General features: G+C 42.5%; 2 protein-coding genes across 3 annotated transcripts; one reads left to right on the forward strand and one right to left on the reverse strand.

Annotated features, from left to right (window-relative positions):
- On the forward strand, window positions 1–4,260 carry hpdl (4-hydroxyphenylpyruvate dioxygenase-like). Of its 2 annotated transcripts, none has more exons than XM_010767202.1 (5): window positions 1–683; window positions 773–939; window positions 1,031–1,182; window positions 2,164–2,273; window positions 2,437–4,260. In XM_010767202.1, exons 1-5 carry the CDS (start codon window positions 1–3, stop codon window positions 2,636–2,638), a joined length of 1,314 nt encoding a protein of 437 aa, XP_010765504.1. In that variant the 3' UTR covers window positions 2,639–4,260. The 2 variants fall into 2 exon arrangements, with proteins under 2 accessions (XP_010765504.1, XP_010765503.1); XM_010767201.1 differs by having other exon boundaries at window positions 2,164–2,286; window positions 2,437–2,527.
- Window positions 4,261–18,465: 14,205 nt separating this feature from the next.
- fam53b (family with sequence similarity 53 member B) lies at window positions 18,466–26,074 on the reverse strand. Its single transcript, XM_010767200.1, has 4 exons — window positions 25,811–26,074; window positions 24,886–24,940; window positions 22,878–23,626; window positions 18,466–19,531 (listed from the first exon to the last, which is right to left on the reverse strand). Exons 1-4 carry the CDS (start codon window positions 25,898–25,900, stop codon window positions 19,199–19,201), a joined length of 1,227 nt encoding a protein of 408 aa, XP_010765502.1. The 5' UTR covers window positions 25,901–26,074; the 3' UTR covers window positions 18,466–19,198.
- Window positions 26,075–26,331: the final 257 nt, after the last annotated feature.

Consider the following 26,331-nt stretch of genomic DNA (forward strand, 5'->3'; position numbering starts at 1 on the left):
ATGGCAGCTCTCTTGAAACGGCTGCACCACATCTCGCTCCACGTTTCTAACGCGGAAAAAGTAGCTGGCGACCTTGTTTCTAAATTCAAGTTTAGTTTGTTTGCCACCAGACTTACGGACACGTCCAGGCAGCTTGCTTTCAGAAAAGGAGCGGCTGTTTTCATCGTGAATGAGAGACAAAACCAGAGCGGTGTGAGTTTGAATGAAGAGCTACGCCTTACAGATGCATTTGATCCACACCCTGTCAACGTGGGGAAAAACGACCGGGATAACTCTATAAAATGTCTCTACGATGTCAGCCCACATTACCCGGTGGATTCTGTGAGCAATGTGTGTTTCGAGGTGGAGGATGTGGAAAGGTCATTCAGTACTCTTCGCAATCTGGGCTGCAATTTCATGGTGCCCCCCACGACAGTTCAGGACGAGAGGGGTCCTGTCACATACTCTGTGGTTAAATCTATTGTGGGGAATGTGTGCCACACACTTATTGACAGGACTAAATACAAGGGGAGCTTCCTGCCAGGCTTTGATGTCATTGAAAAGGACTGCTTGCCAGAGGAGGACCTGTCTTGTCCAATCACACATTTTGATCACATAACTTATGTCTGTCCCAAGAAATCAACCCACCAGGTCATGAGCTGGTATGAGAAGCTCTTTGGTTTCCAGAGGTTTTTCATTAAAAGGTGAGCATTCAAGACATACTATACTGCTGTGTTATATATGTTTGAGTAAGAAAGTAAGAAGTAATACATAGTACTGTGCTTCTGAGTAGTGATGAAGATGTGGATGAAGGTTTTGTAGTGAACCACAAGGACGTTGGACTACGCCTTACCGCCATGGAGTACTGGAAATGCAGCGAAGCAGGTATCACTCTCCCCTCGGTGGACAAAAAAGAGCCTGACTGCAAGTTCGTCATTGCAGAATCACTGCCCGGACAAGGTAATAATATTATTATCTTCAATTAATTGAATTCTACTATAATTTCTAAGATTAAAACAACTGCATTACTGTTTGCTTGTACCTTTTTCAGGCAAGAATCAGGTTGACACCTTCTTGGAGCAGCATGGGGCCCCTGGGATCCAGCACATTGGGCTGTACACAAAGGACATTGTTTCCAGTGCACAGGCAATGGCTCATGCTGGGGTCCAGTTCTTCTCCCCTCCTGATGCCTACTACACGGAGGTAGGGCTGCTCGATTATGGCAAAAATCATAATCACGATTATTTTGGTCAATAATTGATATCATGATTATTAAATACGATTATTCATTGACTTTGAAAACATCCATGTATTGAACTTTAAAACAAATACAAATAATAATTTGAACAGTCTCTTTTTAACTGTTGATTACCCTGAGCGTATAATTCAACTGAAAAACCAATACTAAAATAAATGATACATATATATTTAAATAAATAATATCAAAAATAATAAATACCAAGCTACTAAACATATATAAATATGATAAATACAAATAAATTAGATCAAATATGTTGCAGTGCACTGTCACAACCTAGCCAAGCAAAATAATCGATTTTGTAATTGTGGCAGGCCAAAATCGTAATTGCGATTTAAAATACGATAAATTGCACAGCCCTACACGGAGGTATGACTGACTTTTACAGAACTGCACAATCCCATATTTGCCATAACAAATAAGCTAATACTGACATGATAAATGCAAGAAATTGGCCACGTTTTATTCAACAAGTCGGAAAATTATAATGTTGTAATCAAATAAAAATTACACACACACAAGATAGTTTAGGGTGGCCTTTAAAATATTAATTTGCAGAGCGGTACCGGCTTATACATTTGCAACTCTAACATTTAAACACACCAAGTCCAATTTTTAAAGCACCAATAACCGGCAGCATACCTTTTTACCAGTAGACAGCAGGTTTAGAGATTAGAATGTTGGTAGTCTTCAACATCTTTAAGTCCGACTGCAAGCCTGACTTTGAATAATAGTAAATACAAATTGTTTATCTGGGTTTATCTGTGGGGTTTCTGTTTGATTTTCCTACTTGGTGTTTTTTTAAAAGCACTTTCTGATTATCGCTTTTTTTGTAATGGACTGTAACATATACTGGTTATATTTGCATATTTGTCATCTTCTATGCTAGTTATCAACTGCTCTACATATCTTGTGTGGTGTGACAGGTTGGAAAACAGCAGGAGATTGAGGAGGCGGGTCACAGTCCCCAGTTGCTGGCGCAGAATGGCATTCTACTGGACACGGACCTGTGCCAGGATACCACAGAGAACATCCAGTGAGAAGAAAAGGTGAGAGGCCATCTTGCTACTCTAAATAGCCCATGCATCACATTTTAAGTAATTTCTTGTATACATTATCAGGTCAACAAGGTCATTTTTCAGTATCTTCGGTGACCCAGTGAAACAGGTTGTCCTTACCTTGGTATTTTCTGTTTCCAGACACCTCCTCCAGCTGTTCACCAAGCCACTCTTTGCAGAGGATACCTTCTTCCTCGAGCTGATAGAGAGAAGAGGGGCCACAGGTTTTGGCGAGGGGAACATCAGGGCCCTGTGGAGGTCGGTGCAGGCGCACATGGAGAATCAAACAGTGGATTCTCAAGGAGAGGGATCCAAAAAAACGATGCAATCTGGCCAGTATTAGTGAATGTAAATGTTCTTAAAACGGATTTATTTATCTGCTGTTTTTGAAAAAATCTATGTGAGAGCACATTTGGGGAAAGAATATGCGGAACGTAAAAAATATGTAATGTATTTTTAGATTTCTTTTTATTTCAGTTTATGAATCGGTTACTCACGTTACACATTGCACTGATAACAAGTACAATATTTTGTATTGATATTTATCTTTGAACATGACTGTACTGTTTAAAAAAACGGCACTATGAACAAAATGGTACAAAAACAGATTGTACACATCAACTTGAAATTTTCCCCAAAAATACACTTCCTGTAGCGGTAAAAAAAAATTGTTTTTACTCTATTAAAGGAAATCAACCGACTGATTTCACAGCAACTGTTCGTCAATAAATCGTAGTGAAGTGAAGACCAATTACTGTCCTCAAGATAATGTGCTCTTTGTTACTTAGAATGCGGTCGGGCCACATTTCAGAAAAAGAGCTCTTCAAATGTCCTAGGTCTTAGGTAAACACCAGTGAGCAGAAAGTGTGTGCTTATGCATAGTACTGGAACAATTGTATTCATTATTTTATTTTTTTACAGCTGTACTAACAATCCATGAATGTAATATACATTACATTGTTGTGCCGCTAGTTAGGTTTAAGTAAAAGATCAAGATACATAATAACTTTATTTATATAGCACCTTTCATACAGGGGATTGCAGTTCAAATTGCTTTACATCATTAAGAAATAAACAAGCAGCAAGAGCAAAGCATAAAGTGGGATAAAATAATTTAAAATAAAAACATGGAGAATAAAACATAGAGAAATAGTGCAATGTCAATCACAGAGAATAGTGCAGTATAATAGTGTAAAATCAGTAAAATGCTTTGGTAAAGAGATGAAGAGGTTTTAAGCTGCCTTTTAAAAATGCCTAACGTATTGGCTTCCCTAATATTGTTTGGTAACGTGTTCCACAGTTTTGGGGCGTAGTTTACAAAGGCTGCTTCACCGATCTTCTTATGACTCTTTCTGGTGACCTCTAATAGACCTGCATCTGATGATCGCAGTGTTCTGGCGGGTGTGTAGTTTATTAGAGAGTCAGCAATGTAGCTGGGTCCTTGTCCATTTAGAGCTTTGTATATGAGGAGAAGCACCTTAAAATCAATTCTAAAAGTTACAGGAAGCCAGTGTAGAGTAGCTAAGACAGGACTAATGCGTTCCCTCCTTTTGGTATTCGTTAGTAGTCTAGCTGCAGAGTTTTGAATGAGCTGGAGTCTTCCAATAGCTTTCTTGGGGAGACCAGTGAATAGTGCATTGTAGTAGTCTAGTCGGCTAGATATAAAAGCATGAATTAGCTTCTCTGCATCATTTTGATTTATGAATGGTTACATCTTAACATGAAAGTTATATTGTAAATACAATATTAACAGGATTTTTATATAATATGTAAATGCGTTGATAATAGTTCTATGATTTAAGAATAATGTTATACACTTACAGTGGCAATTGTAATTATTTACATTTTTTTCTTTTTTGCTAAGAATAATGTTTTCTAATGCAGGACTTGATGTTTTCACTGTGGTATTGCTAGTTTTTGTTTTTCTTTAATGTGTACACTGGGCATACTCTGGTCTTTCCAAGAGGCAGATACATAAATAAAGAACTGCTTTTCTGTGATTTTATTTACGTTTAATAACATTTTGTTTATTTTACACTAGTTTTATGTGCTTAATTTCCTGCTTTTAGTTAATATCATTCTCTGTTTACATTTATTTCAGGTTTTATTTGAAAGCACTTGTGAATAAGTTTGAAATGTGCTATAAAATAAAGTGTATTATTCTATCATAATCACTTCTGCTATTGTTCATAAACAGACTGAATAATGACCACTTTATTATTAAGTTCACCTAACATCCTACATGTTCCCACATACAGAATTCAAAGTGTGTGTTGTGAATGGCAAAACCATTTGTAAAAAGTTGGCTGATCTGAGATAATAAGTTACGTTATTTCATAATTTAAACATCAAATGACTATGACTAATCAATTAAACGTAGCTCAACGTCTCTCTTTCTGAATGCCTCAGCCACACAGTCACTCATGATGAACCATTACTGGAAGAACAGCTGCAGAGCTTTTAGCGATGTGCATGCTTTGGCAAAAACACTGATTTAGAGCTTCTTAGAAGGCATCTCCAAACCCACAGGGATGTGCCAGTTCAATTAACTTGGCTATAAACATTATAGGCGAGGATTAGAGGGCAAGATGAGAAGCAGTGAAATTGAAATGGGGTTCCATGAAAGCCATATGCTCTCTTTGTGTGACTGTAGTTACAGTATCCCCCACTGAGACAAAAGAGTGCATGTACTTCTGCATTTTGACAAGTGGTGTCAGTGTTTTTCTTCTTCTCAAGTGTCATCCTCTGTCAAACGAAAGTCTTTCTAAGCAGACTGTGTAGTTGGGACTGTGCTCACTAATAAAAGTTTATGGTTTCTAGGAATAACAAACTAAAAACACTGCATAGATGTACTTCCAATTCAGCCTTGGAACTAATGTGTGGCACAGTTTGAACATAGTTAAACGTTTTAACTGCATCTGTTTGAAATTCTGAAAGAAAACTTAAATGATCAAATTGAGAATTTGTCAGGCATGGAAAGGATTATCTGTTCATTAAAGTTGAGAGGCCAAGGCTCCTGTAACAGGAGTCCTTAAGCCATCTGTCTGAGGCCAGTGTGAACCACAGATGGCATACAGCATGCTGCATGGGGTCCAGTACTGGGAGTTGGAAGCTGTCTCCCTTTTCCATTTACTGTTCACCATATGCTAGCTACAGTCACAAAGTCAAAGAAAAATAACCAAAACACCAAAACCAAGTGCTGTTAATTCTCAAACATTTAGAAACTATTATTTTTCAGTTCAGTATGATTGGTGCATACTGCCCCCTATGGTTTTGCCATTCACAACACACACTGCCAAACTTGTTGATTTGCAGGACTCCTAATTCTTACAATGATCTGATTCAGTCGTCTGTTTTTCATCTGTGCATACACATCATGCAACATGTGCATTGCTTTGCTTAAAAGCTCATGTTGAAGACTGCTAAGGAAGAGTTTTTTGTAAAAAAACTAAAATGTGTCACCCCCAAACCCCTCTGTGCCCTTCAACACAAAAGGCAGACAGTCTAAAACCGAGGAGTACAGTCCGACAGTCTGGAGAGATTAGTGGCACACAACAGATGTTACTCCTTGATTAACAATAGTGTGTGCCAGGGGTGAGCCTTAGCTCCCCACCCCTCAGAGGCCCCCACAAATAAATTAACTAACTTCATGTGATGTGATAGGATAGGAATACTAAATTGTTGAGCTTTTTACTAGTGCAGCGTTTGGCAACGGTACAATAATATCCAGCTGCTTCCCTTTTGTGCAGTAATTGTCATGGGCTTATGTCAATTTTCGGAGGTTCATCAAGTTTAACGCTTTTTTGCCTCCAGCTGTCAGTGGCACACAAAGTAAACAGTGTCCACACACATAGAAAGGTAAACAAATAAAAAGCAATCACATGTGAACAAGCTATATTGGAAAGGGTGGTGTTGCTAGATAATAAAGAAGATAGAAAAGTAAATAGTGGTTTAACTATTCAGGACTGCTAAAACATGTTCAAATGAGGAAAGGAAATCAGAACATTATACAGGCCTGGCTTTCAAAGACCAGTTTAGTCCTGATAGTGCTATAATGCAGTTGACCATATACACCTGTTTCATATTATGAATAGAGACAGCTTAACCTGTATGGTTTAATAATAGCAAAGTACATGATAAAGCCAGAGGAAAACATGTGTTGGTAATAACTGTATTTATTTAGGACAAACCCTTATTATACAGGAAGTTTTACGACGGGGAACTGTCTATGTATACATTATATCAAACATCTTCCTCTTTAAGTCACACACAGTTGGCAGGTTATCATGTTACACCGTATATTGTGAAAGTGCCTTGTCTATGCTCAGCTCAAACTCTGATTACTTTTCATTACTAGAGGGTGGATCCGACCACTAGTTTTAGGAGCAGGGGCGTTATTGTAACAACACGTCTAAAATAGATTATCGTGTTACTTCCTAAAACCAGAAGTTTTTGACAGATGCTTAAAACTTTCGAATAACACAAATAATGAACAAGGAAACTTAAAGATTTGGTGGCACAAATAACTTATCGGACACCCCTCTCCCGTGTCAAAAGTGGTATGGCTCGTGTATGTTGTCACAGCCTCATTAGCGTGCAATGTTGGACAGTAGTGCACTGGGGCAATGTTGTAGTTTGCAGGAGCTGCCTGGAGCAGGACGTGAAGTGAACTGCTCGTCTTGCTTCCTGCCTGACGCCTTGTTTTAGTTTTCTGCTAAAACAAAACTCAACATGCTCCAGAGAAACTAACCAGCTGCCCGGTGCTGTTTGGGATACGAGGCGCTCACCGTGATGCTTGTGAGTGGTACTTTTTGGTCAAATAATAAAGTTCCTATGCTAGCTAATTTAGGAACTGTATCTGGTTTGTAAAGTGTGATGCTCCCTTGTGATTTAAAAGTGTAACTTTTACACGAAAAGTTATTTTTATGCTGACAAATTGAAAAGCGACGAGATAAAAAGTAGTCGAAACTTAACATAGCTGCAAGTAGTTAGCATAGCACTTTTCCTCATGTACAGCCTTTACCATGTCCCTTTTGTCTTGTCTGGGATCTTAATTATATGAATTCAGCTTAAAATTAATATTTGTCGCGTTTTCCTACTTGTTATAATGTGTGTATTACCATTCATAGATTGTTAAAGTCATAATGCGATTGGGGTATGAGGGACGGTTAATAACACAAGTGTCAATACGTGTGGGTGAAGCTCAGACATGTCCATACATATTCAGTGTGTTCAAATCAAATGATCCCTGGTCTCATCCATTTTCTGTCTTAATGTAAACTCAGAAAGTATGCTTAATTTGTTTGACATCTGAAAGTCAATTTGAACTCAATCTGATTATTTGTTGGCAAGAGTTGCATGAAGTTTGTAAAGAGATATATGTGTACAGCATTCAAAAGGTAATTTAACTATCAAACTGGGTTTTCACTCACACATGGCAAGATAGGCTGCACATCTGTCATATGTTTTTTATAGATTTGTATAAAAGCCACAGGGCCTTTATATTTGACACCACATTATTTATCATTTGGGACTCCCTCAGGACCCTTTTCTTGTATGTTACAGTTTTTCCCATTGCAGTGGAATGTTGTTGTCTTACCCTTATCTAGCCAACCTTCCCCTCAGGTATGAACACAGACTTGGCTGACATGCAATCCAACCGATTCTGCAATTTAAGTGGGATCATAAACACTAGAGTTAAAGTTGTTGTTAAACTGGAACTTCTCAGTGTCCCATGGCAATACATGACTGCTAATGTTTATAAGTGGCTTCAACATACATTTATTATAGGTTTTAAGAAGAATAAAGAGGATAACAACTTTAAAAGTACAGAAGCGCCATTTTACTTTTTTCAGCATGTGCATTTCATATTTTATCATCTGTTGCTCGTGGCCTTTCTGTCGAGTTCAAAATCCTGTTTGCTCTGTAGCCTGTGTGTAACATTCTGTGAGCTCCCGTCACACCAATTTCTTTGCCAAACTCATTTCCCTTTCATGAGGGATTTTGGAAAAGGGGTTTGAGAGGGACTGTTTGTGCTGGTTACTTGGACAAGCTCATTTTTCAGGGCCTTTTCTTGTGAAACTGAGAGCCATCCACCTGGAGGGTTGGCAGGCTCATCTGAAAAACAGTTGAACACTTTTTAGCTCAAGTACGAAAGAGGCTGCTTCTAAGAGCTTGCAGATGATTCATTTGTCCGTGTCCATGTCACTGAAAACATGTTAACACAATGTTAATGCTCTTCAAGATCCTGTTGTGTAATGCCACTGTTATTGCATTAATCAATCACAATCTGGAAAATAGTTAATGCCTTGGCTTTCTCATGTTGTTTCATGTATCTGGTCAGTTGAAATGCAGAGTGGGGGATGGATAAATTCCTGCATGGTAAACTCAAGCGTGCTCTTTCCCCTCTGCTCTTAACTTTGATTGAAAGTTAATAGGGCTGCCTCCACTAGATATGATTTATTCTCATGTGGGTTTATTAACATGCAGTGTTATTCTGCTGTGATAACATAGGAGTGTTGTGTGTCTTACCCTTTGTAATTAAGAGACTTTGCTAGACCTCACATTCAAGTTGACAACATTTCTCTCAAACTTGGACAGGTTTGTTGAAAGCCTCGATTACAGAGCTCAACAAAGCTGTTGTTCTGGACAAATGTATACAGTGCAAGTGATTATGTATGAGATGATTAAACAGCAGGCTTGCTTTAAAACGTAGGCCTCCTTGGCTGCCATGCATAGCCATGCTGAGCCTTTGTGTTTATGGTAAGTGGGCAGCTGCATGCTTGTGAGACCTTGGCTGTACCCCAGGCCCTCAACAGAGCCTGATAACTACTATTGAAGGCTCCCAGCTATGCTCATTTCTGACTATTCACTCACTGCTTTAAATGTAGAGTGTGCCTCCTGTTTGACATAGCCTAATGTCTGTGAACATGCAGACAGCTGGGGGCTAGCCTCCACCTTACAATGAGTTTCATACATTTCTTTCAGTCAGTCAGCCGTGGCAAAGCTTGGTGGCACCTGCCCTTTGTGGCACTTAATTAATGACGGCACCAACAAAGAAAGTTTAGGGTTTCAAAAACCTCACATTTTCACAGTGGAAATTATGCACAGTGCCGCACAAAGAAAGAAGAACTGGTTTGCCAATTTGTCAGTTGATTATCCAGTCTTCATGGGTCCTGCATGTCTGTCTGCCTTTTTATTATATGCTCTGAAAACACACCCAGCTTTATTACACGAGGAACTGTTCAAACATGAGTCCAAACAGATATTCTGTACAAGCCATCAATGCTAAGAACTAGGAAATCTTTCTGTGGGAGGGGACAGCTAAGATTTTACCCAGCATTCCTTTGACAAGTGGCATGGTGATGAAGAGCAGCACAAATCCCTCAGTTAGGTTTCCAGTCGGGCCGTCTCAGGTGCTCAGCAGATGCTCGGGTTACAGAGAGAGGGCCACAATCCAGGAATTGTTGAGAGCAGGACACATATCCGGCTGCCAATTTATGCAGGAATATCTAAGGAAGATGTCTGAAAATTCAAAGAGTTATTAAGTCTTTATGTTAAGCTTTTACACAGAATAAAGCCTCATTCAACATTTTAAACACATCCTGGGAATAGATTGTTCACAAATGCGTTCCTCGGTAGCCAATACAAGGTGCAACAATGCTTTCCAGCGTGTTGTTTTCCACCAGCTGTCCAAGTGCTATAACATGGATTAGTATTAGCTCTAATTGTCAGTCAGACACAAAGCTGCCAAATCCTTATGTAATGTTGGCCTAACCTTTGGGATTACAGTCCGAGCAATGTATGGAAAAGCTGCTCTAATTGGGGAGACAGAGCTTTCATGGGTGACTACAGTTTAGACCCTTATTTTAAAGGCTATGCTGACAGTCTTACTAGACTTGACCGCCATTTGTAAGTCTTAGAAAATTGCCATTTAAAATATACTACTCTTCTGTCTTATTCTATACAGAAAATAGATTAGGGTCTGTTCAGGATCTGAAAGTTAACCTGACTCTAAAGCAGGCCTCCGTTTTATACCCGACCCTCTCGCCACTGCGGTTTCCTCCCCTCTCCTATCTATCGCTTCTTTAGGCCGCGTGATGGTTTGTTATTTCTGACACGACAAAGTAGAGATGGTTGAAAGGCTTGTGGTGACCACAAAGGAAGTGTGGGGAGCCATCAGCTCGCCCAATGCAGCATTTTGTTGACTTTTAGGAAGGCTGCTGTCACTGCAGACCTGTTTGCGTGTGATGGAAAGCCTTTTCTAAGAGCGACGTTCTTCCCCTTCTCAGAGATTAGACTAGTCAGTTGTCATGTGTGTTGCTGCCCTGACCCAGATAAAGAGTTATCGGCCTGCAGAAGCATAGAGATACCCAACCGATTCCAAATAGTGGTCGCATCGTTCCATCCATCCATCCATCCATCCATCTTCTCCCGCTTATCCGTGGTCGGGTCGCGGAGGTAGCAGTTCCAGCAGAGAGCCCCAAACTTTCTTTTCCCTGGCCACATCAACCAGCTCTGACTGGGGGATCCCAAGGCGCTCCCAGGCCAGCGAAGAGATATAATCCCTCCACCTGGTCCTAGGTCTACCCCTTGGTCTCTTCCCAGCTGGACGTGCCTGGAACACCTCCCTAGGGAGGCGCCCAGGTGGCATCATAACTAGGTGCCCGAACCACCTCAACTGGCTCCTTTCGACGCGAAGGAGGAGCGGTTCAACTCCGAGTCCCTCCCGGATGACCGAACTTCTCACCTTATCCCTAAGGGAGACACCAGCCACCCTGCGGAGAAAACCCATCTCGGCCGCTTGTACCCGCGATCTCGTTCTTTCGGTCATGACCCATCCTTCATGACCATAGGTGAGGGTAGGAACGAAAATGGCGCGGTAGACAGAGAGCTTTGCCTTCTGGCTCAGCTCCCTTTTCGTCACAACGGTGCGGTAAAGCGACTGCAGTACCGCTCCCGCTGCTCCGATTCTCCAACCCATCTCACGCTCCATTGTTCCCTCACTCGAGAACAAGACCCCGAGATACTTGAACTCCTTCACTGGGGTAAGGACTCATTCCCTACTTGGAGTGGACAGTCCATCGGTTTCCCGCTGAGAACCATGGCCTCAGATTTGGAGGTGCTGATCCTCATCCCAGCCGCTTCACACTCGGTTGCGAACCGATCCAGTGAGTGCTGAAGGTGAGGATCAGCACCTCCAAATCTGAGGCCATGGTTCTCAGCGGGAAACCGNGAGCAGGAGTCCTGGGCAGTGCTGCAGTTGAATGGACGGGGCGTCTCTGTCTTTTGATGTGATGGGGAGGAAAAGAGTACTGAATGCTTGGGCCTGGTGCCAGGCCAAATGGATCACATTTCCCCTACCAGCTGATTAAACAGCCATATCTGCATCCATCACTGGCCCGGGACCAAACAATGGCCGTGGCCAGGGGGGACTAGGCAAGGCCGCCTGATGCCTCCTACAGATTTTTAACCATTTAGGAGAAATTATGATGATTGGTTGGTTGTTTCTGGCTTATGACTTCTATGCTAATGTATGTTTAATGGCATTGCATTGCATTGCAATCCATCAAATAGTTGTGGAAGTATTTCAGTCTGGACCAAAGTGGTGGACAAACAGAAAACCAACATTGCCATACCTAGAGCCTAGCCATTACTTGACAAATTAAAACAAACTTAATTTGTGTAGCAAAACTATGTTTCTCTCTCTCTCTTAAAAAAGTTTAGATGAACTCTATCCTGCAACTGCATGCTTTCTGATTCCCACCGCAAGGTTGGAAACCATTGGCCTGAGTCTTCAAATTATTTTTATGGTTTTATTTTAAGCAATTGGGTACTTTTGGAATTAGCAGTTCCCATTAAAGTCCCCAGTTGGCCTGTTTAAGTTGCCTGCAGATATATTAGAAAGGTCTGGAACACTGTGGTGATCGAGGCGAAAAGCATGCACTACCCTGCAGGGACTTTTGGCAAGCAGCTGCACAGACACCTCCTAAAGATATCCAGAAAGCAAGAATAATCCCTGAACTTTTAACTTCAGTATGTTGGCGATCATAAGGGAGCTCTCGTGATCTTATCATAGACCCCATCTCTTACTAAAACCTTCCCCTGAAGCTTAAACAGCCTTTGGGTGTGAGTCTGCTTGGTTTATGTTTAAGCGTTTCCTGAATCTTCTTAGACCACCGTGTCCTCGTACTCTTTTTCAGTTGGAACATTCAGTATTGTAAATGAGGCTGATACCATCAAATTGTTGCTTCTTGCTGATCGAGCCTTGTGTTGTTCCTGTTATTTCCCGTGCAGCATGTCCTTAAGTGTGTGCTTTTGCTTGTCCTCCCTTAGGCCCAGTGATGAGAGGCACTCAACGGTGACGGCTGACGGCACTGTGGACGACCTGGCTCAGGCTGTGGACATGATCCTCAAACAGAGACACTGAGTACGAGGCAGGACTCTGGAATCCCTCCACTTACTTTGACTGGGTCATGCGCTAATATAACTCTTAACTGTTTCCATTAGGAAAGGTTTATGCATTGAGGTATTTCAAATAACAAGTCAAAGCACTACAAGACTAAAATACCTTCCATATACTGGCTGTAAACTATGGGAAACACCCACCTATCTGACATAGTGTGAAACAAACTAGAATTACACGTGCAGAACTTTTAGTTCTAGTCGACAAGAGATAAGCTTTTCTCGAAAACGTTTAAGCGGCACCATGCATTGATGAGTAAATGATGGGCATAGATAAGATACCTCACATGTGCCTGTAACCAGCTGCTGAATGACAGTTAGTGTGTTAAGACTCATTGATGATGTTACACACTCATATTGTTTGAGCAGATTTAATGGTATTTTAACATACAACAATCAACAATCAATGTAAATAGCTAAAAAAAAGAAGGCATTGTAGTAGGAACCCACTCCCTTCACTCACAACGTGCACCACCTCATAAAACAGTAGGGGATATTCAGTAATGTAAGTATTATAAATAAAGCTGTTGAAAACATTTGTCTTCCTGAATTTGCCAATTTGTCCGAGTCACAGAACTTGTTTTTTGTTTTTAAAGGTCTCAAAGCATTGTGGAAAATGCAGCTTTGGCTCTGGTTAAAATTAGAATTTATATCGGAGCGGCTTTTGTTTTACAGAAAGTGGAAATGGGAAGTAAGCCGTTCTTGGAGATGATAAATGCTGAACCCAGCCGAGTGTGATGAATTGCGCTGGCGCTTGAGCTCGTGTTTCCCCTCTGTAAACAAAAATGAAATGAGCTCTCCATCATCTGAGTGAAGAATCGCAAATCTACAACAGCTTATCTTTATTTACTTGACTGTAAGCAGCCTCCGCCTGGGGGATTGTCCCGTCATTGTTGCGTTGTTAATTGCCGCTCATTAGACGGGGTGCATTCACTCTACTGTCTGCGGTTAGGTTAGATAAAATGATGACGAGGGAAAGATTGGTTATCAGGCTTTTGTGTGCCAGCTGGATCATTGAGGGCATAAAACAAACGATTCTCCATCGCTGCCCCCAAGGTTTCAGTGCACCAAATAGATTCAACAAGAACAAAAGCCCATTGCCAAGTGATTCATTGAGGTCTTTCTGGTTCACTTCACCATTTGCTGACACAAGCTTGAATGTTATTGGGCAATTAAAGGTAATGAAATGTTATGAAGTATTGTGAAACTGTGCCCAAGTTGGGTGTACTACTCCTATATCTCAATGGGAAATAAATATGAATGTACACGGCAAAGTATTAGCAGCTGCAAGCCAGTTTTCTAAGAGCTTACACATTGTTTAACTCACTGTTATGTCTATTACGTTGCCGCCCATTGGCCTTGTATGGAGCTATTCAACATGTATTTGACTACTCCCGAATGAACTCACTTGGCTTTAACAAAGTCATTTTAGAGTGTAGTAATTCTGAGGGATGTAGGCCCCTCTTTTTTCAACACACATGCCCCAGAGGATGCTGGTTGATAACCATGCCTCTCATGTTAGCCCCAGGTCATCCACAATTTCACACAAGTTACAAATTAGCAGCTGTTTACCTCTGCATGCATGCTACCATGTCAAATACAAGATTACCTTTGAAATAATAGAGATGACCTCATTTCAGGAGACATGTCTGGGCATGTACAGTATGACCTCACTGCCACAGGACGATATTGACAGACTTAATCCTGTCATACCCACGACTGACTGAAGTTGTTGTTGTTGTTATTGTTGTTGTGGTGATTTTCCAGTTGGAAGCTATTGGCACATCAGTTTGTCACTTTATCACTTTTCCTTTAACAACTGTATTGTTTTGAAAGCAGTTAAACTAACTGTTGACATGCGTTAAGTGTACTTACTCAAGTAAACGCTGCTAGTCCTTAAGTACGGGCGCTTGACTGCTTTAGGCAATCAAAGGCAAAGTTAACATAGAACAAATAATAATTAATTGGGTTTAACCAAAATCAGCCTCACCTGTAATCTGTGTTTGTGCTAATTAGCAAATGCTAGCTTACAAATTTGTATAGGTAGAATGGCTCTAGCATGTAAAACATTTACATCTATGCCACCATAGTTGGTCACTTTTCCATACAGTTACAAATATTATTTTTTGTCCTGATTCAAAAAATGTGTGGGAACAAGGTTATGTGATGTGTTCTATATTTACACTCTCTGGTACCATCGACTTAATGTTTACAATTATAAAGCATTCTACATAGATAACAGTTGCAGACAAAACATTTTCAGTTAACTTCATTTCAGACCCTTATTATGCTAAATGGTGAGTCTACATCAAACCTACGTTTAGTTTTTTTTGTTTCTATGAGAACTTGATACTGGCAATTATCCTTATTTTTCTGACATTTTATGCAACCAATCTCCAAAAATAGTCCACAGTCATTTTCCAAACTACTGAATTTGCCGCTCTCATCAGCTGGATGTTTATCTTAAACTATCTGCTTCCGCAGTCCTACCAGAACAGGGTTATGACTGATTATGAATGATATCTGTCTGGAGAGTATTCCCCTCTACAGTCTCGGATCATTAAACTCATGATCTCATTTCTTATGTTGACACATCAGACAGGCAGCGCCCTGTAGCAGCATGTGCCTTGTCAGGAGGAGACCGACACATGCTACAGGAGAACAAGAATGTGTGTGTTGAATACGGCATGCCCAATCTCCAGCACCATGATGTGATTTTTTTCAATTTCTTTACATTTGTAATTGATAAGACTAAAAATCAATTAACTTTAAAACACATTCAAACCACATTTGTTTTGTTTCTAAAATGAAATCTAAATAAAAGTCAGATATTTTTAGAAATGAGGCCTCTCTGGTATACAAACAGCGCTGCGGTGTGCCTCTGAGCCCACATTCACATACGTTTTTATGTCATCTGTTTGGGTTAGCCTTCTCTTACACAGCTTGCACACTGCTGCTCTTGTAGCGCACCTGCATTCCACCACCTTAAAAACTGCCAGCTGTGTGTTACCTTGAACCCTCATCTGCACTCATTTGGCTCTTCCTGTTTGAAAGTAAATAGCATGTCAGCTGACCAGACAACTCTGCACACCTGCAGCCCCGAATGCACCGTTATCCGTGGAAACATGCTCTTGTTTTGACAGCAGTCGGTTAATTGTCCCCTCCCTTGTGTGATTGTGTGGAGCTCTGGCCTGTTGCTCTTAACTCGCCAAGCCACATGGTTTCCCCACATGTCATCGCCCTCCTTCCCTTCTGCCCGGCCCTGCCAGCAGTACTTGGTGGCGTGGGAGAGCTCCTAAACTTCAGACGTCTTTAGCTTTTGAGCGGAGGCCTGCATTTCCTCCCTCTCCTCATTGCTGTCCCTGACCCCACCCCATTCCACCCTTTAGAGTCTTAACAAGCACTTCATACACAAAGCAGTCTGTACTCCAACACGGTCACCGGCCCCCACAGGGACACGACCCCTGCTAGCTAAAGCTTCAGAGGCCCGGCTCTCCAGACACTAAGCGTGACCCCGTGATGTCATACCCAAGCGTGTGCGTATGTATAATCCAGGAGGAGGGGGTGGTCGTATGTCACCCCCGCAGTGTAAACTAACTGTCCTGGGTCTACAAAAGGTCTGAAGGCTTACAGCTGACCTCCACTTTAAAGCTGCCTGTCTCTGCCAGGGGCTAAAGGTGTCTGGTTACTTTTCGTAAAATCCAAAGTGCTCAAAATGTAGATCCCACAATCCTCTTACTATTTGACTTGAGAAGGCTTGTGTGCCCTTCATGCATCTCATCTATGTGGGTGCAGACTGTTGCTGCTCAGACATAACACTGACTGAATGTTTGTACCTCAAACATGATTTGTGGTTCGGCCTTTCTACCTCCAAATACAAAAGTATATTTTCATATGCACTGAAAAGAATGTCAGTTCTTGGTTCAGGCGTTGTTTAAAGCTCAAGGTAGATTTTCTACTCCGAGTGTTCCTTTCATTTTTATGAGAAAAGCTCCACCGGGCAACTGGAAATGTTTTGTGGCCGGGTGCTACCTTTTTAAAAAAAATGTGTTTCACCCCAACCACATTTGAGCTACCAAGCAAGGGCAGGGGAAAAAATGAGAAATTAGTGCCAACTTACATTTGGTTTATTAGAGAAGTTCCATTACTGAAAAAGACTCAATTCAATGTTATGTTATTAAGCTAGATTTTTGAGTTTTAGAAAAAAAGACAAATATTTTAATCCACCATAAACACACCTGAAAAAAAAGATAATGAGCACTCGCCCACAACCCCCACCATGAGCACTTTGGGACATCTGTTGCTTAGAATTGTGTGATGTAAGTCATCAATAGGGTAGATAAGACTGTGCATAACCTCCAAAACAGTTCACGAGTGACCACCACCCAATTGTATCAGTGCTGGTGGGGGTTGTGGGCGAGTGGAGCTCAGAACATCGTCCCGACATGCCCCTCCTGCTGCACTCCTATCTTTTCTCAGAACACAGCCTCCTTTCAGTTCTGTCACTCCACTGATTAAAGGCCGGGGGGCCCTCGGTGTGTCAGACTGCCACACAGCACGTTTACAAGGGTGCTGTTTACCCATTTCCTTCTCGACTCATTACCCGAAAAGGGCTTAACCATTGAAAAGCAGCAGCAGCAGGCGGTGGCAGCTCTGAGACAGAGAAATTTGACCTCACTAGGCAAGCATACATATTCTCATGCGGCGGCATAATAATCAAATCCATTACAAGAGTATGCATCCCAACTTAAATCACACAGTAATGCTTTGTGTGTAATTTAGAGCATAGCATGTCAAGCAATCTTTAAATTACTCAGTTGATGACCTTCTGCACTCAAGAGGCACTTTACACTTTCAAAGAATGACAAGCGTTTTTGCAACATGCAGTAGTGTCAAACAGTCGTAGTTGAGGAGCGAAACCAAAAGGTAATGACGGTGTTATTGTGGAAGTTTGCACAGGCTCCAGAGTTGGGGAGGCGAAGCAGACAAACGCAGCAGCAGCAGCAGCCCTGACACATGGCCCACATTCACAGCCGCCTCCCACGTCACTGTGCTCCTCAGAGAAAAAGACCCTTTTGTTTCCCAGCGCAGGGAGGGAGAGGGAGGTCTCTGGGGTGAACCGCCGCTCAGCTCCACCACTCCACCCGCCATCAAAAACAGAAAAAAAGAAAAGAAACGGGGACCGGACTTCCCACCCCTGCCTGGCGTCCTCCCTACTCACTCCCCGCTTCAGCACACAAACACAGGCCCATCAGTAGAGCCACTACTACGCTCGTGATTGTCTTTTCCTGCTTCTTAATTGGGTCAGTCTGCATTGTTGCATTAAAGACGTCTCCAACAATGCCCTTCCTGTTAATGCATGTGCTCAACTAATAGAAGCAGGGGAATTCTATATCAGATTCTTCACTTGGATAAAAGTAGCATACCACAATTTAGTCTTGCATTAACAATGTATGCATACAAAGGTATGACAGTGCTATTTCTTTTTATTTTATTTAAAATGATTACAGATGCATTTACATGTTAGCATGTGTTTAATAGTTTAGTTTCCTGTAGTGGACACACCCACATATGACTGTGATGTAGTTAAAGTAACAAAACAATTCTAAAGTAGAAATATCTCAAAGTAAAATAATTACATTTGCATTCAGTCTAAACACACATGATATTTTGTGAATAAAGACGCTGAAATAACGTGATAACAAATGACACATTTAGAACTGTGTTTTATTTGTATAGAAATATGCTCATGTTTTACATAACTTTGTAGTTACAAATCGTAAAAAGAAAGAATATTAACGCTATTAGCATCACAAAGTTTCTCTCACACAAACGGAGGATCTCGGAGATGCCTGATGTTACCGTGTGAAATGTTAAGCTCTTCAATATACTTGACATTATGTGTGCGTGCAGCTCGTTGTTCAGTAAGATTGAAAGGGGCTTTACTAATGGGCGCTCTCCAAGTAGTCTTCATGTCTGTCCGTCGCGTGCTATCGAAGGACGTCAGAGGAGCGGACACTCTTTCTAGTGCAGAGAATTTATACAAACCTGCTGTGAATTCTCTCCAAACAGTACAATGAAGATAATCAGGGTTACAGAGAAATGTTAAAAACCCTAGTCTTTGAGCCAACATTAAAATGTCATTTTTATATTTATCAGTCCTTTTATCTCCACCCGATTCCGTCCTCGACTTCTTTGTTCTCCTGAGACACGGTTGAGATACCCACAGTGGTGGAGTAGCTTCTGACTACACATAGCATCCAAAATGGGTGTTCAGCCCCAATCTCTCCTTAGAAAATAAACAAACAAGTGCTGGAACGGTCACTGCATTAGCTTTCCACTTGCTTTGTCCTTAAGACTATCAGTACTGTTTACTGTACCACCTTGTGATAAGCTCTGTCCCCTAAATTAACGTCCGCCAAGAGGAAGACAGTCCAGCTCAGTTCCTCTCAATTTGCTCAATGTCCAGCTCGCCTCCAAGCTGATAAACGTCCTTCCTCATGCTACACAGCTCCGCCCACAGAGGCTCACTGTCCGTCCCATTGGTCGACCCCGCCATCCAGTCCACCTCCTCGATGCTGGGGTCAGAAGGCACAGTCCCGGTGATCTCGCCCTCTTTGGTCCGAGGCTGAATGTCCTCCAGGTTGCGTTTGTTTGCTGACGAGTCGTCGCCCTGAGCAGTGCTCCTGAGAGGGGGTGGGGCTTGGCTTGTCTCGCAGACATCTTCGCCGGTGATGCCAGGGCAGCTAAGGCTGTGGAAATTCCGAAGTTTCTGTGGAAGTAACAGATAAAGATATTTATTTTTGGAGAATCATAAAGTTCCTGTTTTCAATGACACAATCGTACACTTAAACAAATGTTGGATCTTTGATCTAGTATGAGCCCATAGTGTATGCTTAAGGCATATTTGCTGAGATAATTAAAAACATTTCCTTCCTTTTGGTCTATGACCTATGTCCAAACAACACTTAAGTCATACAGCCACGGAAACAATTGCTCAACTGTATTCATACAGTATGTGGGTGAGTCAGTGAGGTCAGAGCTGGACACTGGGCAAAAACCACAGTAGTATGAAAAAGTTAAAAGATTTAAATGTAGCCTGCATTACACATACAGGAGCAACTGGTGGTTGGACCAGCGAGACCATGGGATCTGAGATCCGACAAGTGGCCAGATACCCAGAGGGCAGACATCACCCATGTCGGCCTTTTGACTCTGTGTCCATTGTACGGTTCTAGTGAAAGGCCAGCATACATGTGGGGAACCCCGAAAACGTCCTTAGGCCAGTCCACATGTGTGAGCGCTGCTGCAGGCGAGTCCTGTGACAGCTGTGCGTGCTGGACTGGAAAGCTTTATGACAGAGGCGTATCCGATCTGTACAGCTAATGTGGAGAGGACAGGACAGCTGCCTCACCACTGTCGTGTTGGGCCAGAGGGACACAGGAGAATAGGGCCTCTGTGAAACCTCTGTGTGGCACTTGTGAACTGCGCCTGCAAATAATCAATCCTCCAAGGGCACAAAGTGTCATCGCCTACCTTATGATTGTGTCCAAAAAAAAGTGTTAAGAAGCCAGAAGGGATTCAGTTTATATAAGAGCTGCAACACCAAGTGCTTTTTCAGTCTCTCAAATACGGTCTTGCTTTTCTTGTTTTCTATCATATTGAACTGAAGACCTTCAGGTTTTGAATGACAAAACACTTAAAGATATCACATTGGACCTTAGAAAATGATGATAAATGTCCATCACAGTTTCCAACATCTCATAGACCAAACCATAAATCTGCAGTTTTAGTTACGATAATGATGACAATTGTTAGTTGAAGACCTAGTTTACATTGACCGGTGTTAAGTTATGATCCAAGTCTTTGACCCAACAGCAATGGGAAAGCTCTCAGCGGTAGATCAAACGGGGGCCGCTGTTTTTCTTGGCTCTGGTCAGGCGGGTACATTTGTCAGCACCAGGCCAGTGTTAGATGGCTTTCTTTCTGCATTAGCACTTCACCGTCTCCACCGTCAGATTTCTGGCCCAGGCCATGGGACCCAACTTATAAGCCTACGAGTCGTCTGGACTGTGGCGAAACACATGTGTCGACATTAACTAAACCCAGTACAGCTCTATCTTACACCAGAGATGTTCTGCAGAAGAAGACTTTCCCAGTGTCCTCACACAACTTACTCCACTTTACAATGCGGGTCATGAATAAGTGCTGTTGGTGTCCACTTTATCTGCTACTATTATCCACCTTCTCTCTCTTTGATTGAAATGAAGAAGAGAGCAGACTCCTCATCCATACTGACCTTGACTCTCCGTCAATACGAGCTGATCAATAGCTCATGAGGCCCGGGTTGTGGCAGCGATCCCCCCCCTCTGAGCTGAATTTACAGAAATCAATATCTCTTTACCCAACACACATCTCCCCATAACCTCTGCCACAGCTGCTCTACTTCCTGACATTCATGGAGCCGCAGTGAGCCACGCAGAGGGTAGCAGTTTCTCCCGGGGTAAACTACACCGCTGTGGCGGGGGGGGTGAGAGGATACTTTAGAGACACACTCAGCACTCTGAGCAGTCATTGAATAGTAAGGTGACTTTGACTACCGATATGGTGACGCATGGGAAGCCCTCGAGTTTAGTGCGAGCTACTTTAGTCATCACAAGTGAGCCTCTCTTCCTTTGTGAATTTTAGAAACTTAACGGACTTCTAGATTGAATTATCAGTCCATTGACCATTGATATCAGTCCAAGTTAGATTAGTCTATAAATTATTGAAAGTTGCGCCCCAGCTAGGTAACAACTTTGTCAGCAGCATTTTTTTGTCCAACCAACAGTCACCAAAAATCGAAAATATTAAATTCGCTAACCAAAAACCAAAAAAAGCAGCATGTCCTCACATTTGAGAAGCTCAAACTGGCAAAGCTGAGGCATTATCCCTTGATATTGATTTAAAACATTAAAAAAGTTGTTTGTTGATTTTTTTTGTAGCCATAACAGCACTAACTCTTTTAGTTGTATAACTGGTTCAACATATCTGGAAGCCTTTTTCACCTGGGCTAGCCCCTTTACCAGAGTAACATGAGAAGTTATCCTTAGGGAGATATGATGCAGCCGTTCCTTTTAAATAGAGGAACAGAGAACACAATGCACAAACAGCAGGAAAGCTGCTAAGCTAACAATCTCAGCACCCTGACGTTTCTCTGGGAAAATATTGTTAGTTGCCTCGCCTTAGGCTCTTTTCTCCGCGCTGACCTCGTTCCTGTTTGGAGTGTGTGTGGCGTCTGCTGGTCGTGTCACAGCGGCGCTGTTGTTAAGACTGCTGAACTCTGGGTGACTTTCTCACAGGGGCCAAGTCCAGCTCTGTGTTTATGATCCACCAATCGACGTACGTGTGAAACTTAACTATGTGTGAGTGCGAGCTTGTGGGGCAAAGGGACAGATTTATGCCAGGATGGGCAGATGAAACAGACTGTTGAAACGGGTCTGATTTCAGAAATGGGTCATATCCAGTTAGTAGTTACATAAAGTCGTCTATGAATACAAACTCGTGATCATCTGAGTGACCTCTTAATTCCTGCTTTGATCAAATCACCTCTATCCCAGAAAGCATTTTAAAAAGGCACTGTATGCTTGGTGCTTTCCATTCCTGTGAGGGCAAAATATGAAGCCACATAATGGAATGTGACCCGGAACAGGCCTGCATATAATGACAATGCCTGCAGAAACACTTTGAGGTGTGCTGAGGGAGAACAGACACAATGGCGTGACCTTAGTTTGAAGCGTTTGTTTATCCAACACGGAAGGAGCAAGTTGCCACAACAGCGTAGTATAACGCGCTAATGTTAGCGAGATTGATGGAGCTCACAGAGCCTCCAGCTGGCACCACTATTTCCTGAGGGTCTCGTCTCTTTTGACACTGATCTTTTGGAGCACATAAAAGGGGAGTTGCAATATTAAAATAAGCAGTTTAAAATGTAATTGATGTTAAACAGGAGGTGTACTCCTTATATTTAACAACCTCCATGCAGAGATTGCAATATTTATTATAAGAGTATATTACCCTGATGAATATGATGCCAACTATTACTTTGTTTGTCAATACAAACTCTTAAAAATACCAACCTGCGTCATCTTGGCCAGGTCCAAAGAAGGCCTCTGTTTATGCGTGTCAGCTGGTCGTCTACGCTTCACACCAATCTTCTTGTCATTAAGAACACATGGCTGTGAGCGACTCCGGGCCAGACCCCCCTGCCCACCACGGCGCTCCAGCTCTGGGGTAGAGTCAGTTGAGCTGGTTGGCGTGGGTCCACGAGGCTCGAGGAGGCAGATTTGTTCATGTGAGAGGTAGAGGGGCTGTGCCGGGGGCTCGGGGAGCAGGATGGTGGAGGAGGATGGCGTCAGGCTGCTGAAGGCAGAGGGGAGCTGGGTGAAGCAGGGCAGCTCCAGGGTGTTGCAGCGGGCAGGCAGGCTGAAGCTGGAGCTGCGCTGCATGGCCGGGAAGCCCAGATGAGCATTCCCCACCCGCTGGACGCTTCCCCCGCTGTGGCATCGCCTCTTCTCCACCGTCGTCCACACGCGAGAGCCCTGAGGGCGCCAGGTCGAGCGGCAACCACCGAGCTCATCGGAGCAAGACAGGGACCGGCACTGCCGCTTGCTGGGGGGGGCGGTGATGTGCGAGGACGCTGCCTCAGTAAGGCTGAGGTCATGCAACAAGCTGGTGATTGTGGTCGAAGTGGAGCCCACATCCCAATCCCAGTGGGCGGAACTCTTGTGCACCTCAGGCAGGACGTCCCACAGGCTCTCCAGGCTGGTCCCCACCGGCCTCTGCTGTATGGCACAGCTATGACTCAGCTCACGCCACCGGCTCGACTCTGCAACAAAAGACAAGATACTTTATTTAAAAAAAAGAGATGGACAAAATATAGAAAACTCAAATGTTGACCACTATATAAAACCTCATGTTTAATCTTTTATGTTTGCATATCAACACTGAGATTTTGGTACATCATACATGGTTATATATAAGGTCTTGATTTTGATGAAGCAACTGCCCTAAAAAAACAGTTTTAGTGTCGAGGATCTACAATCATGAGGTCAAGTGGCGACCTCAACATGGACAACATCCATGACCCTGCCCCAGTCTGGGTCAGCGCACTGTTCCCAGCATGTGTACTTTGCATTTTCACTACTCACTGCAGTGTGTAACTGGCACTACCAATAGTCCTGTCCTCAGGGCACTGCTGTATTGTCAGTGTGTAATCACAGCTAATTGTGAAAAGGGAGCAGAGCTCAATGTCTAACTGACTCGATATCAAACCTCATCTCTGCTGGAGCACGGTGTGATAAAATGTCAATAACCCATCATAAACATTCTGACCAAAGCTAATCACTCCTTTTTTTTCTTGTTGAGATCAGCAAGGTCCCTGAATAGACCAGCTCACTATCTGCCATTACTGATCGTCATGCTTGGAAAGCACCTGTTATTCTACCAACAGGAACTCCCTGAATTGCTGAATGGGTTAGCCAACTGAATTGGTCAGTCAACTCTGAGTCGGATACTAAATGTCGAGGCCACTGCCCACTCCTGGTATGCAAAAGTTCCATTCTTCTGCTGTGGAGATAAAATCCCCAAAATACCATCTACACTACCCGGGCAGGAGGAAGAACAAAGGGCAGTGTTAACAACACCTACTGGTGCTGCCGTGTTCACTGCCAATGTTACACACTCTATGCCAAGTTACTGCAAGGACAGAATACTATTTAATCCTACAATACAAAGATTGTAAAGGCTCTTACTCATAGGGCATGTTAAACCAACTTTGTAGTTCAACTTGCGTACAACATCAGCTTAAAAGCATGAAGGAGGGCCTTATCATAAACAGCAAACACATTGTCGTTAACACACATTCATCTTGGCAGGAACACCTGTCAGACATGTTTCACATAATGCAGTGTGACCGTCCGCCAGATGCAGCAGAGACCAGCATGCTGCCGTTCTGCCAATTATTTCTCAGAAATGCCCCTCGAAACAACTGCTGCCACATAAGTACACATTTACTCGTCATGTCCAGTTTGTAACGGCAAGTATGTGTGAATGTGTATATTGATTTAAAAGATGGCAAACTCTTACCCATGAGTCCACAAGAGAAAAGGGCAGTCCCCTGGCTCATGGTCTGTGATTGGAACTGCAAGAGAGATTCACTGTCAGCTCGCAGGAAACCAGAAAGTCACATAAATAGGTTTGCAAAAAAAGTACAGGAAGTTCTAACATTAACAAGCTAATAAAATCTACAAATTAAAAAAAAAAGTGTAACATCTATTTCCAAGTTCAAATGTATGTTTAATAAAAAAAGTAAATGTTTTCACGTTGCGAAACAATGACTAAGTGTGACCCATCATGAGAGGGCGGGTTCCACCATAAAGGCTTTTGATTGACACGCAGCCTCAGAGCATGATGACTTATTTTCACGTGGCTGAGAGGGCAAACTCAGTCCACATTGGTGGGGGGACTATTTCACTCTATGCTGCCACAGAGAAGGTTTCTATTGCACAGATGCTGATTAGAACATGAGTCAGAGTTGCTCAGCCAAATAGAACTAAAATACTCCATTGTCATTTTGAGTGAAGTAAATGGAACAAGGGGGATTGAAATTCAGATGACGATTGTCCTGGTGATAACAGTGGACAGCTACTATAATTACCAGTAATTGTTACAAAAACATCCCAAATCCCAATCTTCAACATCCATATGGTATTGACATCACTTCCTGACATTCAGTCAGGCAACACTAGTGAATGTTCCAACAAATAGGACTAAGGGGAAGCTAAAAGTCTTATGTAAGCTTAATGAAACCTGTCAAAATAGGAACATTTCATCAGCCATAAACCTGCTGTGTAGCTATGACTTGCCGGTAAGAATTTCCTAATTTAGAGCAACACCTTGACACTCGCTCTGTTGACGAGTACAGTCGATGCCTGTTGGCAAGGCAACATAAAAACATAAAATGACACATTTCACTTAAAATTGCTTACAAAAGTCGAAAATAAATTCTTACCGGGCCCAAATCTGTACTTTTGGATGTTACATCGTCAGCACCCTTCTTTTCCAGTGTTTTCTTGAAAATGATCACCATGGCAACACACATCCTTGTCCCAAGTCGTTCCAGTGAGGGCAGGAAAAGCTGGCGGCCATCTTGACGGGCATGGTGTGAGCAGGCTGTTTTCTCATAAGCTTAAGACAGCAGTCCTCGACTCCTTCAGGAATGTGCTTCACTCCTCGGCCCAATCCTGAGCAGACAAACGAAGACGAGCACAGGATTACAATTCAGAACATTTCTGACATTCTGTCGAGCATATAAACAGAGAGCAATCCAGCTGGATTGAGGAGAACAAATCCCCCTTAGTGGAGGCTATAAAACACTGTCAATGGATAGCAAACGCAATGTTCTCTAACACTAATAATCAACTCAAGTGTTTCTTTTCTGGATCAAACATGTTCTGAAACAACAGTCGGTTGCCTTCATCGTTGTGGAGGATGCCAGCTGGATTCAAAGCCAATAGATTACAATAGTGACCA

The sequence above is a fragment of the Notothenia coriiceps genome, unplaced genomic scaffold, assembly GCF_000735185.1.
Source record: "Notothenia coriiceps isolate Sejong01 unplaced genomic scaffold, NC01 NC01_scaffold00004100, whole genome shotgun sequence".
Lineage (NCBI taxonomy): Eukaryota > Metazoa > Chordata > Actinopteri > Perciformes > Nototheniidae > Notothenia > Notothenia coriiceps.